The sequence below is a fragment of the Phyllostomus discolor genome, chromosome 3 (genome assembly GCF_004126475.2).
Source record: "Phyllostomus discolor isolate MPI-MPIP mPhyDis1 chromosome 3, mPhyDis1.pri.v3, whole genome shotgun sequence".
NCBI lineage: Eukaryota > Metazoa > Chordata > Mammalia > Chiroptera > Phyllostomidae > Phyllostomus > Phyllostomus discolor.
This window is the reverse complement of record NC_040905.2, coordinates 184,192,622-184,209,831: the sequence shown is the minus strand read 5'-3', so window position 1 is coordinate 184,209,831 and position 17,210 is coordinate 184,192,622. Positions and strand designations below refer to the sequence as shown.

General features: G+C 38.2%; 1 protein-coding gene and 1 pseudogene across 1 annotated transcript in view; both read left to right on the top strand.

Annotated features, from left to right (window-relative positions):
- The window catches only part of RNF38 (ring finger protein 38), a 43,539-nt gene that overhangs the window by 16,477 nt on the left and 9,852 nt on the right, over nucleotides 1–17,210 (top strand). The window contains 6 exon segments of the mRNA XM_036021923.1: nucleotides 8,240–8,407; nucleotides 9,424–9,594; nucleotides 11,940–12,101; nucleotides 12,393–12,499; nucleotides 14,337–14,421; nucleotides 16,636–16,644. Of these exon segments, the coding sequence (XP_035877816.1) occupies nucleotides 8,240–8,407; nucleotides 9,424–9,594; nucleotides 11,940–12,101; nucleotides 12,393–12,499; nucleotides 14,337–14,421; nucleotides 16,636–16,644 (702 nt within the window).
- Nucleotides 4,258–5,204, top strand: LOC118499304 (annotated as a pseudogene).

The following is a 17,210-nucleotide window of genomic DNA, read 5'->3' as shown; positions in this document are numbered from 1 at the left end:
AATAATGACTGAATTATTTGAGGCAAGATTATAAGTAAAAGGAAAAATGTTCATAGCAAAATCAGTTGGATATCAGTTGGAAAGTGATTCTCTGAGAAAATTTCATAAACCATTCATTATTTATTTTAAAAATTGAAAATTTTAAATTTTGAGTAATTAGGGGAGAAAGTAGAGTAAACCAAAAGGAATTGAGGAGAATAACCAACCAAACAGGAAAAACAACCAAAATTAGTAATACAGAAATCTATTTTTAAGAGAAGTAGTTCTAAGAAAACTCAGTCCTGGTGCTTTGAAAAATTGATAAGAATGTCACACTTCTTGTGAGGCTTGGTTAAGGAGAAAAGGACAAATGTAAAGAATAGGAATGACTAAAAGATACATATCTACACATGGAAACATTCAAAGAATTTGAAGGTCATTGTAATGTTTGCTGTGATGCATCAGGATTCTGTATTGTCTCTTTACAATCCATTAGCAGATATGCTAAAGTAAGCTTGAATATTAAGTAATTGCTGTAGTTCCCCATCAGCTATAAAAACTTACAAATTTGATTAGAATATGTTTTTTAATTATAGCACCTGTTTCATAAGAGATGTTGGGAGAATTAAGAGTTAATCTATTTTGAGCACTTCAACTAGGGTAAGGGGTAAGTGCTCAAGTATATTATTTCATTGTTAACGGTTATAATGAAGTTCTGTGTATAACCCTGAGGGAACAAAAAGAAAAAGGACGTTCAAAAATTGACCCAAGATAATAGGAAAGTTGGAATTACCGCAGAAGCATGAAAGCTAGAGATTGCCATTAAAAAGGCACAGTGACCAGGTGGCTTCACAGCTGTTTCTTCTAATCTTCAAGGAACTTTGATTTTAGTAATATTCAAATGATTCCAGGCTTTTTTTTCCTTAATGCAATTTTTGTAATGATTTTATGAGCCAGTATAATTTTAATAGTAAAAGCAAATAAAGATGGTAATCCCCCCAAAAAACTAGGAAAATCTCTGGCATAGGAAGAATTTCTTGCCAGATGTTAAAAAAATACAGTCTAGCAATGTACCAAAAGAATAAAAACTCATGTCTAATAAGATTTATTCCCAAGTAAGAGAAGGTAGTTTTAATATGAAAGTATTCATATTACATCAAATAAAAGAAAAATCATATCAAAATATTTTGAAAAGTCAGTTAAAATTTAATAAAAACTTGAATAAAATAGAACAAGGGAATTACTTAAATATAATAAGTAAACTAACAGCTGGTATTCTAATTGGTGAAAGACAAATCAGCTACAGAGGTGCTCTGTCCATTAATTTAATGTTATTTAGAAGCTCTACCAAATATAATGTAGTAATGGATATAAAAAATTGAAAGAACCCTAGCTGGTGTGTCTCAGTTGGTTGGAGTATTGTCCTGAAACCAAAAGGTTGTGGGTTCCATTTCCAGCCTGGACACATACTTAGGTTGCAGGTTCCATCCCCAGTCCAGGTACGTATAGGAGGCAATTGATTGATGCTGCTCTCTCTCATCAGTGTTTCTGTCTCCCCTCTTCCTCTCCTTCTCCTCCTAAAAGCAATGAAAAATGTCCTTGGGTGAGGATTAAAGAAAAACTGAAAAATAATCTTATCTTTTCCATCCTCACTATATAATTGTAAAAGAAAACACAGATTCTAGTTTGAAAGTATTTGATATGGTGCCTAAATGCAAATTCAGTGTACAGAAAGCAGAAACATGTTGATCAGCAATCAACCTGGTGAATAGATAAGTATGTTGTATCTGTACCATGGAGCATTACTCAGAAAAAAAAAAATGAAGTACTAATTCGTGTTGCACTGTGGATTAATGTTGAAAACATGCTAAGTAAAAGAAGCCACTCGTGAAAGGCCACAGATTGTAGAATCCATTTATATGAAATATCTAGAATAGGCAAATTCATAGAAATGGGAAATAGGAATAAACAGTGATCTCTAATCATTAGCAGAAAAGTAGAATAAGTAATTTCTTCATACCATGGAATGTAATATTCAAGGAATTAGAATTATGCCAGCAATGTAAGCAATATCTGCAAGAGATGGAACAAGAGAAGCAAAATTGAGGACAGTATTCTGTCTCATTTCGTAAAGCAAAATGGGCTTTTTGGCCAACCCAGTACACTATGTCAGACTATATGAACACAGAGGAAAATATGGAGAAATATATACTGAACTTGGGTGTGTATGTCCTAAAGTGAAGGGAATGGGAAGGTGGTTAAGGGTGGAATCAAAGGAAGAAAAGGTAAAGACTACATTTCAGAAGAGGTGAGATCCCACTTAAAACAAGTTATGCGTTGGGTGTATACACATATATTGAGAAATGAAAAATTGTGTATGTAAATATCAGAGCAACCCAAGGTGGAACCTGAACAGACTGATAGCCGTAGCAGAAATTAAGGTGTAATAAAACACCTGTCTTTAGAAATTACATCTAAATTGCCTAATCTCTAAAGAACCAGTAATTCCAATTTAAAGTATTTCAAATCATAGTAAAAGAAAGCTTCCAAGTATATTTTATGAGTCTTACATAATCTTAATAATGAAATCTTACAGACACTGCAACAAAACTCAACTAGTTTCCGTTTTGAATACAGATGCATATGTTCTAAATAACTGAAGCTAGTGATGTAGTAAAAGAATCTATTAAGAGTTACTGAAAGAATTATTATTAGAGTTTATCCTGGAAATGCAGGATGTTTAACATTAGGAAATCCTAAAAAATGTATTTATTGATTTTAGAGAGAGAGAGAGAGAGAGAAACATCAGTTTGTTGTTTCACTTACGCATTCATTGGGTGTTTCTTGTGTTTGCCCTGACTGGGATCGACCTGCACCCCTGGTGTATTGAGGCGACACTCTAACCAACTGAGCAACCCAGCCAGGGCAAGCCATCGTTCCTAAGGAAGGTCTTCAGTGAAATGGAAATAGAGAAAAACAATCTATTGATAATATAACAAAAGCCACAAACTTAGAAGAAAACTATGGGGAATAAATTTAATAATAATATAAAGAAAATTAATTTCTTGAAGGATAGTACCATAGTATTGAACATGTGGTGGCATAACGTTTCAGTGCAAAAAGCCTTAGTATAGAATTGTGTTCTTCGTAAAATAGCATAACCCTTAATGAAATTAAATTAATATAGATCAGGATATCAGTGGGTTTTGAAACTGAATAGAATTTTTGAGTTTATTTACAAAAGGATAACTGTTTGAAGATGGCCCACAAAAATAAAATGAAAAAGAATGTACAGTAACAGGAAGGATTTGTCTTACTAGATATTAACTTTCCTAGTAAGATACTGGTACAGTAATTGAAACAGCACAGATTTGGCATGAAATAGATGTTAGGTGTATATGGGATGTTATTGAATGGAAAAGTGATGGTATTTCAGTTTAGAGGGAAAAGGATAGTTTAATAAGTGGAACAAATGTAATTGCAAGGAAAAACTAGAGCCTGACTTCACGCTATAAACAAAACGATTTACTTAGGAGTATAAATTAAATATAAAAAATAAAAGTTTATCGAAAGTTTAGGAGCATACATGTACAGGGTGGGGCAAAACAAGCTTATAGTTTATATGGAAAATAATATAATTAATAAATAGTAACAAGAATAAACTCATATACTCACAGCTGCAAGCCTGCTTTTGTCACAGCCTGTATAACTTCATTAATCTACAAAAGCTACATTTTGACTACATACAATAAATGTAAAATCATAAAAGAAAAATTCCATGAAATGTTTATCAAAAGATAAAACAGACTGGGAAAATACTTTTTACAATAACAAGCATAGGTGCTTATTTCTAGTTAAAACCATAATATGAATGTATAGATAATATAATAGAAAATGGGCAGTGAGGAAAGGTTATACATCAGGGGTCCCCAGTGACCCTGGCCACTGATTGAGCCTGTGGTGTGTTAGGAACCCACTCTTAGGAACCTGGCCAGGAGCAAAGCTCACCTGAGCACCGCCTCCTGTCTCCCTCCCCTGATCCACCAACTCCACCCACCCCCCACCTTCCACAAAACTGGTCCTGGTGCCAAAAAGGTTGATACGGATTACTTAAAGAGAAAGAAATTGAATCAGTTAAAGAAATTGAATCAGTTAATAAAATTGTAAGATGTTTAACCTCTCATCAGAGAAACACAAATTTAAAGCAAAGCATGTTGACACTGCTTTTTTCATTGTTCAGGTAGATACACATACTTGGTAACCTCAGGTATATCTACCATGAGTGGAGATGCTGTGAGATGCGGCTGTTACTGTTGGGATTGTGATTTATTCCATCCAGCCTTTTGCAAATATTTAAAATACATTTATTCTTTACCCAGTGATACCTCTAAAATAAATTAAGCTTATTAATACATAAGAATATATATTCAACATACTTTTATAGGTTGTTTTTTTTTTTTTTTTTTGGCAAAAGAGCAAAAACAACTTGAACATCCATCCATTGGTATACAAGTGATAGGGCTGTGTTGGGTGCATTTACTTGAAATATCTGGCCAGTATCAAAAAGAATGATTGCCTTGCTGGTGGCAGAGTGGCGGATTACCCTGTGCCCGGCAAAGTGGAGCTTGAGGCCATGAACAAATAGACCAGCCCAATGAACCCGGCTGTCTTCCCCTCATCTGACCGCGTTACACTGTTGACCATTGGCATGTTCTTCACCGCCTGGTTCTTCGTGTATGAGGTCACCCTTCACCAGGTACACTCGGGACATCTGTACATAGAGCTCCTCATCTTGTTGGTGGCCTTGCTCTTCGTGGGCTTCGGTGTCCTCTTCCTGCTGCTCTGCATCAGCATCTGTGTATGAGCTCCCAAGGGTTCCAATCAGCAGCTTTACTGAATCCTCGCTTTTGTTAAATGATTTTTTTTTTTTAACTATTGCTGGAAGTGTTCCGCCTGCTATTCACAATAAAGGCAGATGTGTGACAGAGGGGGAGAATAAAAGAATGATTGCCTTTAACTCACTTGAAGAGATATCTATAATATTAATTGAAAAATAAGTTGAAGGGCAATATGATCCCATTTCTATTAAGAAAACAAAAACAAATATGACAGCAGTTTGTGGGTAATCGTGCTTGTTGTATACTCATGGAGATGTGGAAAGATGTTATTAACGTTGTTTGTCTCAGGATAGGTAGGATGAGAATGAGACTTTAAAAAGAAATTATTTAACTTTTATCTTCTGTTTTTATTTTTTTTAATTATATTTTATTGATTATGCTATTACATTGTCCCAGTTTTCCCTCTGTGCTCCGCTCCACCCAGCATCCCCTACTCCCTCAGGCAGTCCCCACACCATTGTTCATGTCCATGGGTTATGTATATAAGTTCTTTGGCTACTCCATTTCCTGTACTGTACTTTACATCCCCATGGCTATTCTGTAACTACTAATTTGTACTTCTTAATCCCCTCACCTCTTTCCCATTCCCCAGCATGCCCCTCCCATTTGGCAACCATCAAAACACTCTGTATCCATGATTTTGTCTCTGTTCTTGATTGTGTAGTTTTTCAGATTTAATTGATGATAATAGATTTATTGCCATTTTATTGTTCATAGTATTGATCATCTTCTTTTTCTTACGTAAGTCCCTTTAACATTTCATACAATTATGGTTTGGTTATGAATCTTGTTTGTTTGTTTGTTTGTTTGTTTGTCTGTCTGGAAAGCTCTTTATCTGCCCTTGGATTCTAAATGATGGCTGTGCTGGGTAGAGCAGTCTTGGCTGTAAGTCCCTGCTTTTCACAACTTTGAATATGTCTTGCCAATCCCTTCTAGCCTGTAAAGTTCCTTTTGAGAAATCAGCTGACAGTCTTTTTGGTAATTATCTGCTTTTCTCTTGCTGCTTTTAAGATTCTCTGTTTCTGTCTAACTTTGGGCATTTTGATTATGATGTGTTCTAGAGTGGGCCTCTTTGCGTTCATCTTGTTTGAAACCCTCTGTGCTTCCTGGACTGGCACGTCTATTTCCTTCACCAAGTTAGGGAAGTTTTCTTTCATTATTTTTTTCAAATAGATTTCCAATTCCTTGCTCTTTCTCTTCTTCTTCTGGCACTCCTATGATGTGAATGTTGGAACCCTTGAAGTTGTCCCAGAGGCTCCTTACACTGTCCTCGTTTTTTTTTTTTTTGGATTTTTTTTTCTTTTTCTTCTGATGGTGGTTTTTTGCTTCCTTATGTTCCATATCATTTGATTTCATCCTCAGCTTCATCCACTCTACTGTTGTTTCCCTGAAAATTGTTCTTTATTTCAATTAATATATCCTTTGTTTTTGACGGGATCTTTTTTATGCTGTTGAGGTCCTCACTAAGATCTTTGAGCATTCTTATAACAAGTGTTTTGATCTCTGCATCTGAAAGATTATTTCCATTTTGTTTAGTTCTTTTTCTGGAGTTTTGATCTGTTTTTTCATTTGGGCCATGTTTCTTTGTCTCCTCATTTTGGCAGCCTCTCTGTGTTTGTTTCTATGTATTAGGTAGAGCTGCTTTGACTCCATGTGTTGGTAGTGTGGCCTAATGTAGTAGCTGTCCTGTAGGGTCCAGTGGCCCAGCCTCACCTATCACCCAAGCTGGGTACTCAACGTATGTATCCTTCATGTGGTCTGAATACACCCTCCTCTTGTAGTTGAACCTTGATTGCTGTCGGTAGATCAACGGGAGGGATTTACCCAGGCCAGTTAGCTACAAGGACTGGCTGTGACCACTGACCACTGAACTCTGCCCCCCATGGAGTATCAGCTGTGCAGGCGCAGGGTGGTGGTACTCCACCATGGTCTGTAGCTGTCTACTGGATGTTCTAGCCCTGGGGTTTCCCAGGTGGTGCAAGCCAAGATCACCTCCAACCTGTGTTCTGCGCAGGGCCACCCAGAATGAGCTATAGAGCAATCTAAGATGGCTGCTACTTCTGCTGGACTTGGAGGTCCCCAGGAGAAGCCAAGCTGTAAATCTGGGCTGCCTGCTGCTAGTACATGGCCTGGAGTCACTTAGCAAGAGGAATAGGGGCTGTGGGCTCACTGAGGCTTGCTTGCCTTTGGTTGAGAAATTTAGAAAGTTATGAAGTGTGAGCCAAAACCAGCCATTCATATGGAAAACCACTGTTAACAATTTGGGTGGGTCCATAAGTTGGGTGGGACAGAGGCTCAGGATCCTCCAGGGCAGGGGAAACAGTGTTAGCCATGTTGACCGAGTCTCAGATATGGTACCCGCCTGCCAGCTCTGTGGCAAGAGGGTTCAGAAAAGCAAGCCTCCGCTTGCTTTTCTGTCTGGAAGAAAGTTGCCCCCAGCTCCCACCTTGATGCCAGACACTTCAGTTCCTCCCTGTGTACCATAGGTGCCTTTTAAACTCCTGCTCCAGTTCTGGAGCTCAGAGGGAGTGAGTCTGAATAAGTCCATGTGTGGATTCTTTAAGGGGAACTGCTTGGGACTCCAGCAGTTTTTCCCATTGTCTTTTACAGCCAGAAATTATGGGGACTTACCTTCCAGGCACTGGAACCCTGGGCCAGAGGGCCTAGTATGAGGCTGGGACTCCTTGCTCCTGAGATCTCTCTCCCAAATTTTCATCTGCCACATGTGGATGTGGGACCAGCCTTTTCCACATCTCTTCCCCTCCTACCTGTCTGGATGGCTGTGGTTTCTTTAATTCCGTAGTTTTCAGTCTTCCATTCATCTCGATTTCTGACGGTGCTGAGTGATGGTTGTTCTATAGTGGTCATTTTGATGTGGTTGTGTGAGGAGGTGAGCTGTGTTTACCTAGGCTTCCATCTTGACTTGAAGTCTGTCCTGTGGTTTTCTGTTTAACTTTTTAAAATACTACTCTTTATTGTTTCAGTAATTGCAATTAAACAAGTTTTTGTCCTTTAGGATGTGGCCAGGTACTAAAGATGTGAGCTGTCATTTTTCCACTTTTTCTCTTAGAAGAATTTTCATCAGGCTAGAAAAGTTAATATAGTAATTCATTATTTCTAGGACTTTTCAGGAAATCTTTTTGGGGGAAGTTCAGTCCCAGTTCTGTGGGTGTCATATTCTCCTCTTGAGATGGACAGGTTCTCTACACAGTTACAGTGTTTAGCTGAAACTGTTGGTGAAGTACATTGTGAAAATCTGTGTACCTGAGGAAAATCAATAAATGATCAGATTTTGATTTTTAATTGTTGATATTTTATCCAAATGGCTAAAATTCTAACATTGTGTTTTTCTTTCCTAATAGCTCCATCAGGGCACTGTCCCTGTCTCTTACACAGTAACAACAGTGGCACCACATGGGATTCCACTCTGCACAGGCCAGCACATCCCTGCGTGCAGCACACAGCAGGTACCCGGATGCTCCGTGGTTTTCAGTGGGCAGCACCTCCCCGTCTGTAGTGTGCCTCCTCCAGTAAGTCTGTGCGCGCTCTCTTTAGATCGGCTAAGTGCGTTATAAAAATTGAAGAGATTGCCTTCTGTAGCTTTTCTTTTCCAGCTAAAGAAGGCTGTTACGTTGCAACGGCTCTCTCAATAGCTTTCTCATAGTAACAGTTTAAGGAAATTAGCTTTATACTTTGATATATTTTTACATTAATTAAACTATACATATTTGAATATCCTGAAGGTTAAAGCATGTTCCCTCATATATCAGCACCGTTTATAATTAATCTTAATTTAGGTTGGCCTTAGAGTATTCAACATAGGATATTGAACTAATTAGTAATAAAGTCTAGTTAGTGAAATGATGTTGCCGAAATCTAAGAGATTAAAATGACTTGTCTAAGGTCAGTAATGTTTTCAAAGTAAAGCACTTCACTAATATAGCCTATTAATAATAATATATTATATATTATATAAATTAATATAAAGTCTGTTGATATAAACTAATACCTTTGTTTGAATGTGAAATTAAAACAAAACACTCACTTGCAGACATCAGCCCAGCTTCTCGGGTTAATTTGTCTAAGCTTGGTTTCTCGGTGACAGGTCTGGAACCGGGGGGCTAGGTCTGCAGACTTCAAATGTTGAGAACTGGCTTCCTATAAATAGAAAAATCTAGAAATAAAACATTTCTACAAGATTGAAAAAGAGAGCTTCTTGGAAAGCAGTGTATCCGCTACATCTTAAACCAAGCAGAGATTCCTCTACTTTCCTCCCCATTTCGTAGGTGTTAATAAGGCTAAAGTAGAAGTTAAGTGTTTTGACTGATTTGTGAGAGCTATATAAAATACAGAATAATTGCTAGTCACCAGTATTTTACTTATAGATGTAAATATACAGTAGTATTTTGTTGTTAATATAGGTTATTAAAACACTGGTTTGATTTGGGGAAAATATGGCAATGATACTTCTATCTCACTGTATAGTTTTTTAAAATTAATTGTATATTCTGGCACTTTTAACAGAAAATAACAATTTCTCTTACAGATGCTACAAGCATGTTCAGTTCAGCACTTACCAGTACCATATGCTGCATTCCCACCCCTTATTTCCAGTGATCCATTTCTTTTACATCCTTCTCACCTTTCTCCCCATCATCCTCCTCATTTGCCACCACCAGGCCAGTTTGTCCCTTTTCAAACACAGCAGTCACGATCGGTAGGTGTTTTTAACTCTTATATCTTTAATTTTCACAGAATGTTTAGATCTAAAAGGCAGATTAATTTAGTAGATTAAGTTGTTACCATTTGAAAATTGTAACTTAGGCACTCTTCTGGCTCTTAAAAGAAGAAACCCATAAACATACAAATTAAATATATAAAATATCCAGAATTATTTTGGTTTCTGAAACTTTTCTAGTTATTTTATGTCACTTATCTGATTTAAATTTGTTCTTCATATCTGTAATCCCTTGGGAAGTAAATTTGAAGAAAAGGTTAGCTTTTCTTGTTTTTCCATTTATGTATTTCTAAAATGGAAAATGAAAATAATACAAAATATAATGAAAATATTGTTTATGCTTGTTAGAATAATATTTTACTTAGGTAAGTAAAGTGATCTTCTGAGCCTCAGTTTGTTTGTCTTTAAGGCCTGCCCCCCTCCCTTTGTTCTCAGGAAAGGTAGATGAGATAAGTCTATTAACGTAGTTAATTCTGTCCTGGGACTGGAGTACAGCTGAGAGGCATGTTATTTAGGGGCTAGAGAAGGTGAGTACTGGATAAGTGGAAGGATGGGCACAGAAAGAAGACACAATTGGTGGTTGGTTTCTTGTTTTTGTTTTTGTTTTTTTGGACAGGCCAAGTCGAACATCTGAACCATCAGGCCTTAAAAGAGAATAGGAGAAAACATACAGAAATGGTTAGAGTGGGAAATTTCAGCCCCATGATGAAAGGAACTTGACAGCCTATTCTAGCAGAGGCAAACCATCCTTTACCTTTACTAAGGGTTTATGCACCATGCTGGGTCACAGGCAGGGGTGAACCTACCTGGCTGCTTTCCTGAAACTATAGAAGCCAGTTTTGACAGAAGTTTAGTTAATCCAAAAAGCTAAGGCTACTTATACAAGAAAATCTTTTATTAGAATTGGGTCAAGATTTATGTCAGGATGTTCCTTAGTTTCCAGTATCTTGGATTCAGAGTTAAAACAATTTGACCATCATTTGGAATTATTTAAAAGGTCCAGTCACGTAGCCAGATCAGAACTTGGGTTCATTTGTGATGCACAGTGTCAGTCAACACTTGTGATTTCTCTCGAGCATACGTAAGCTTCCAAAGTAAAAGTGTTAGTAATTACTTATATTTGAATAATGTGTTACGGAGGGAGTCAGGTTAACATTTAAGAATATCTTGACAACAATCAACACAAAAATGTGTATACAAATGTTCATAGGAGCTTCATTCCTAAGAGCCAAAATGTAGAAATGCACATGCCTATCAACTGATGAATGGAGGAAGAAAGCAGGGTGTATCTCTACAGTGGGATTTTATTCGACCATAAAAAGGAATAAAGTATTGATAAACTACAGGATATATGAACCTTGAAAACATGATGCTAAATGAAAGAAGCGAGATACACGAGCCACAGTATTATGTGATTCTGTATGTGCAGAATGTCCAGAATAGGCAAATGTGTAGAAACAGAAGGCAGATCAGTGGTTGTCCTGGTCTTCGGGAGGACTGAGGGGAAATGAGTAGTAGACATGACTACTCATTAGTATGGGGCATGGGGTTTTGGGTGGGAAGAGTGGAGAGAAATGTTCTGGAATTAGATTGTAATGAATAAACAAAAATGAGTTGGACCCCTTAGGGTGAATTTTATAGCATGTGAATTATATCTCAGCTACTTTTTAAAAATTCCATGTGGTATGTGCTTTACATAGCACTATGTGCTGCTTCTGTACATTGTCTCAGTATTTAAAGCACACTTTTGAAATAGGCTACGAAAATGTCAGTTTTATAGATGATAACTGAGGTTCAGATTAAGTACTTACATAAAAGTCACATGGGTGGTTACTGACCACACCAAGTCTGTCCAATGCCACAGCCCATAAGCTTTCTACTACAGTGTAATGCCTAGTGTGTCTTACCCATTAAGCCCTGGTTCTTAGTTCTAAGGAAGTGTACACCGTGTTCCATTTGACGTAAGGGTTAAGTGTCTGAAAATCCTGTGAGGAGGTAATTTGTGTCATGTAATAGGTTTACTACCTGACTTTTTTGCCTTGCCTTCTCTCATTTTAAGAAATGGTTCACATAGTAAGAGAAATGGATCCTTTAACGGATAGTGGAAATGTTTAATGACATATTTCAGAGACCTTCTTATTGAATTTCAATTAAAGGCAGGAAGATTTTTACTATGTATGTCCACATGTATGAATTCAGGTTAATGTGAACATCAAGAAAGTCATGACCTTAAAAATACTTGAGGGAGGGTATATTTCTGTTACTCTAGAACAGTCTATCTAAACACTGGAAGTACATTAGTTTGCTTTTTCCCCCCTCCTCAGCCTCTGCAAAGGATAGAGAATGAAGTGGAACTCTTAGGAGAACATCTTCCAGTAGGAGGTTTTACTTACCCTCCATCAGCCCATCCACCAACATTACCTCCGTCAGCTCCTCTGCAGTTCTTAACACATGATCCTTTGCATCAAGAGGTGTCCTTTGGAGTAGTAAGTTTTCATTCATTATTATTAATTTACTGCTTTGATAACTTTTTTGAGTTTTATTTCCGTGAACTCTGCATATTTGGAATCTTACATGTATTGTTGAAATCATTAGGTTAGAAAATTGTATTAAAAATATTACCTATGTTTTAAACTAGTCATTGCATCTATGGGAATATTTAAGAGATATTAAATACCACTTGAACAGTAAAGAACTTCCCAGGTTTTTAAGAGACAAGTTAAATATTTATAAAGGTAGAATGTTCTTAAGTTATTTCACTTTTTATTTCCCTACAGCCTTATCCTCCATTTATGCCTCGGAGGCTCACAGGGCGTAGTCGATACCGATCCCAGCAGCCAATACCACCTCCCCCTTACCATCCCAGCTTACTACCATATGTGTTGTAAGTGCTTCCTTACTTTAACAACTTTTCTTTATGAGTACCTTTTATGTGGTATATAATTTAGAGTGTGTTGGTCATTTGTTTTTATTTAATGATAAGGGGTTGGGGTGTGGGACCATTTAAGGGTAAATGAAAGAGAAGGGCCAAGGACAAGGGAGAAGTGGGGGAAGAAGAAATTCATGAGCTAGAAAATAGGTTTACCAAATCTAAAGGTAGAAAAGTTTAAAATTTTTGCTACCTTTACAACTGCCGTCATTTGCTACCTTCTCCTGCTATCCAGCTTTTGATGCTGCTGCTTCTCTCAAAGGAATAAAGATAAATTATTTCTATGCCTCAAATTTTAATCCTCTCTTAGGATTAAGTTTATAACAAAAGCAGGGAGGGGTTAAACATGATAGTTCTTTATTTCTCTCTCATGTAATGAAGTCAAGAAGTAGGCAATGCAGGTATAGTTTGTTCAGCGCATAACTCTGAGGAATGGTTCTACCATCCTATGCCTTCCTCGACATCAGCAGTCCCCAACCTTTTTGGCACCAGGAACTGGTTTCATGGAAGACAATTTTTCCATGGGTGGGGTGGGGCGGGGTGGACAGGGCATGGCAGACAGGAGGCAGCACTCAGTCGGTAATGCCAGTGAAGCTTTACTCCCTAGCCCTCTGCTCACCTGCTGTGCAGGTGGGAGGGGGCTGGGGACCCCTGCTCTCCATGACCTAAAATGGCTCCTCAGGTTCTAGTTATCATGTCTGCATTCCGGCCAATAAAATGAAGTGGCTCTCCCTGCCTACCTGCTCCTCACAGGGGTACTTTTCTAAGTGTTGTATTATTCCTGCCAAATCCCATTGACCCGAATTAAGTCTCAAGTCTCTAACTGCTAGGAAAGCTAGGAAATGTGCCTTTATAAGGTCATGTGCCTAGTGCTGGCTAGGTAGCTCAGCTGGTTAGAGCGTTGTCCCCATACATCAAGGTCGTGGGTTCTGCCTCATACAAGAAGCAAACCGATGAATGCATAAATAAGTGGAATAATAAATTGTTTCTCTCTCTTCTCTCCTCCTCCTCTCCCCTTCCTCCCACTCTAAAAATCAGTAATTTAGAAAAAATTTAAAACATACACGCATCTATTTTGATCATTTTGGCTCTATTGTAACTTTATAATCAGATAGGATAAGTTCCCATCTTAGTTCCTAAAATGATTTTAAGGTCTTTTGTGTGAGCCATATAAATTTTAAAATCAGCAAGTCAGCTTCTACTTTAAAGATTATATTTATTTTTAATGCGAGGGAAGGGAGGGAGAGAAACATCAATCAGTTGCCTCTTGCACGCCCCATCTGGGATAAAACCGCAACCCAGGCATGAGCCCCAACTAGGAATCAAACCAGTAGTAGTAACCTTTCGCTGTGCAAGGATGACACCCAACCCAACCTAACCACTCTGGTTAGGGCTCACTTTCTACTTTTAAATAAAGATTTGCTGAGGTTTGGGTAGGGATTGCTTGACATTTATAGATCGAGTTTGGAAGAAAATTGATGTCTTAATATTAACTATTCTCATCGACTTACACAGTGTATTTCTCTATTATTTTAAGTTTATCCTACCAGTATTTTTACCATTTTTATTACGTGGGTCTTATGCATGTTTGTTAATTCATTCTTAATATTTTATGTGATTTTATGTTGTTGTGAATATTTTTTGTGTCAGTTTTTGTTTGTTGTTAGTGAAGGCAGTTTTTTTTACCCTGGTGCACCGTAACTGTTCTTTGTCCCTGTAGCACTGACCTTTCCCCCGTTCACTGAAGGGCTGTAATAATGTGTCAGTGCTGGTGTTGGTTATGTTCCTGCAGATCAATGCTTCCAGTGCCACCTGCAGTAGGCCCAACTTTCAGCTTTGAATTGGACGTGGAAGATGGAGAAGTAGAAAATTATGAGGTTAGTAGGTAAACTTTGAATTAATTTGGGGAGTATTGTGTGCCTACATAGAATTGTTCTCAATTCATTCATCTAATTAAACATTATTTGGTGAATCCATTGTACATTTCAAAATTCAACTGTTTTAAACAGTGTTTGGCATCCTTAAGGATATTTTGTCATGTGCCACACTGCTCTGATACAAGACCAACTTGGTGCTCTATTGGAATTACATACAACTGCTGTGAGAGAATGTAAATGAAAAAAACTGAATTACGAATAGATGTTCTCGAAAGATTTTGTGGAAGCCAGAGTGTTTGAGCCGGTTCTGGAAGGTTGGGGAAACTTTCTCATGGGTAAGGTTGAGACAGGAAAGTGCTGGATATTCCTGAGGAACCGCATGCAGGCTGCGTGTGGGTAAAGGGAAAGGGACAAATTGAGATTTGACTAGAAAGCTCAGCTGGTGGTTCAGGAGTGTCATGCTAGGGAACAGACATAATTCTGAACTGTGAGAGGAAGGAGCCACTAATTTTTTTGGTGCTAATGGCATCAGATCTCTACCTTTGTAAGAGTCAGAATTCTGCTAATAACATAATGGAAATAGATGGGAGAGGTTAAGAAGTTGGTGGTGGGGAACCTGTGTAGATCAGGGGGTAAATTACAAATCATGCAAGTTTGAACTATGGGAACTGCAAATAGAAAGAGTACATTCAAAGACATTTTAACATTTGAATCAACAGGATTTGATTACAGAATAAATGGTTTATGGTGGTGTCAGGGGTGTGGGTGGGAGGGCTGCAAAAGAAGATGCTCTGCAGAAAACTGCCATAGCCCGGGAAGAAGGCAGAAGGCAACAGTAGGTCAAGTAGTTGACATAGTCTAGCTTAGATGATGCTGGTTTTGGATTATTTGAAGTTGGGAGTAGGGGGTGCAGTCTCAGGGTTGGAAGGCAACTTTGGATGTGTTGAATGTGAGTGACTATATGAGTTGGTTTTCATGCTGTCAGCTATCTTCTCGTCCCAGCCTCATGGGGTCTCTCTATACAGTGTGAACACAAATGCCCCTTGGCTTATGGTGGGGTTACGTCACGAATAAGTCCAGCGTTAGGTTGAGAACATTGTCAGTCGACATGCATTTAAGCTGCTGAATATCATAGCTTAGCCTAGCCAGTTTCTACTGGACACGTGTTGCTTTCACATCACTGTACAGTGGAAAAGTCATAAGCCAAACCATCGTTAGTCAGGACACCTGTGCTGGAACACTTTTTTTTAAGTGAATCAAACCCCTCGGGGGCAGGGGACACACACACACACACACACACACACACTCTTATTCTTCTAAAGCACCTTTGGTTTGTTTTAATGCATGTGGAAGAGATCAGGCCAACTGCTAAATTCTTCTCTAGCTTTCAGAATGCCATTGTGCCCACCTTTTTTGTACAAATAGGATCACACTGCAGGGTCCTTTGGCTTCCATTTCCAGATTCTTGAGAGAAAGGGGCTGTGATAATTTCCCAGTGTTGTTTGTAAAACACGGTTTATGTTACTTTTTTTTTTTTTTAGATTTATTCATTCATTTTTAGAGAGGGAAGGGAAGGAGAAGGAGAGAGAGAGAGAGAGAGAGAGAGAGAGAAACACCAATGTGCGGTTGCTGGGGGCCATGGCCTGCAACGCAGGCATTCCCAACCCTGACTGTGAATTGAACCTGGGATGCTTTGGTTCACAGCCTGCGCTCAATCCACTGAGCTACGCCAGCCAGGGCTGTTTGTTACTTTTGTACACAGCAACAAGAAAAGGAGTTGGTTATCTGTCTTTTAGGTATTCTGTACCAAAATTAAGTCTTAGATTATATTGCTGAAAGGACACTTCATTAAACAGATTATATACATACCAGTGGGGGAAAAACAGTGATACTATCCCAGTGTAAGAAGGAAATTTTGTATTTGGCATTGGAATCCCTTTCTAAACTGTATTTTGGGTTGAAGAGTTTGATCTTTGGCAAAGTCATACTTTAATCCAGTCAAGAAATCTTACTTGCTTTTCTGGTTTATCATTGTGCGCACATCTGAAACACGCCCTAGTCCAGAGTACTCACTGTTTTTTGAGCCTGCCCTGTACATGCTTGCCTGAGGGCGTGCGCTCCCCTTGCTCCCCTGCTCCTTTTGCTCCTTCTGCCTAATTACCTTCCCCTTCTTCCACATTTTCAAACAAAGCCATCAAACTACCTCTGTGAAAGGCATTTCTAGTTCATTATCACATCTCAGTGAGTCTCTCCCCTCTTTTTTGTTCTTATAAAACCACGCATAATAATCATGTCGTCTTGTCTACTGGATCATATAATTTGTTGAGAGTTTGATTATCATAACATTTTCCATTCAATAAGGGCTTAATGAACATATTTTATTGAATATAATTGCCATACTTGTGTTAGTTGACCTAAGTGTCCTATAGTACATATAATAGATGTATAATAGAGATCAGCTGTCATAAATTTTATATACAAATTGTAATCAGCACCAATTACATTTAACAATGTGCTAGCCTAGCATTTAGAAGGACTTAGGGGCTTACATGCTCACAGAGGAGGAGCAGTTTATTTTAGGTGACCCAGTTCTCCAGATGAAGCTGTAGCAAAAGCAGCATTGTGCCATCAGTCACAGTAAAACATAGCTATCACAGCATTAGTTACTGAGATTTTTTTCAAGAAATTAACTGTTCCTCTCATTGTCTCATCATTTCTTTGCCACCCACTCTCTTAGCCCTGTGGCAGCCTGTAAGGGGGAGCAACACACAAAGGGCTGCCTGGTTGTA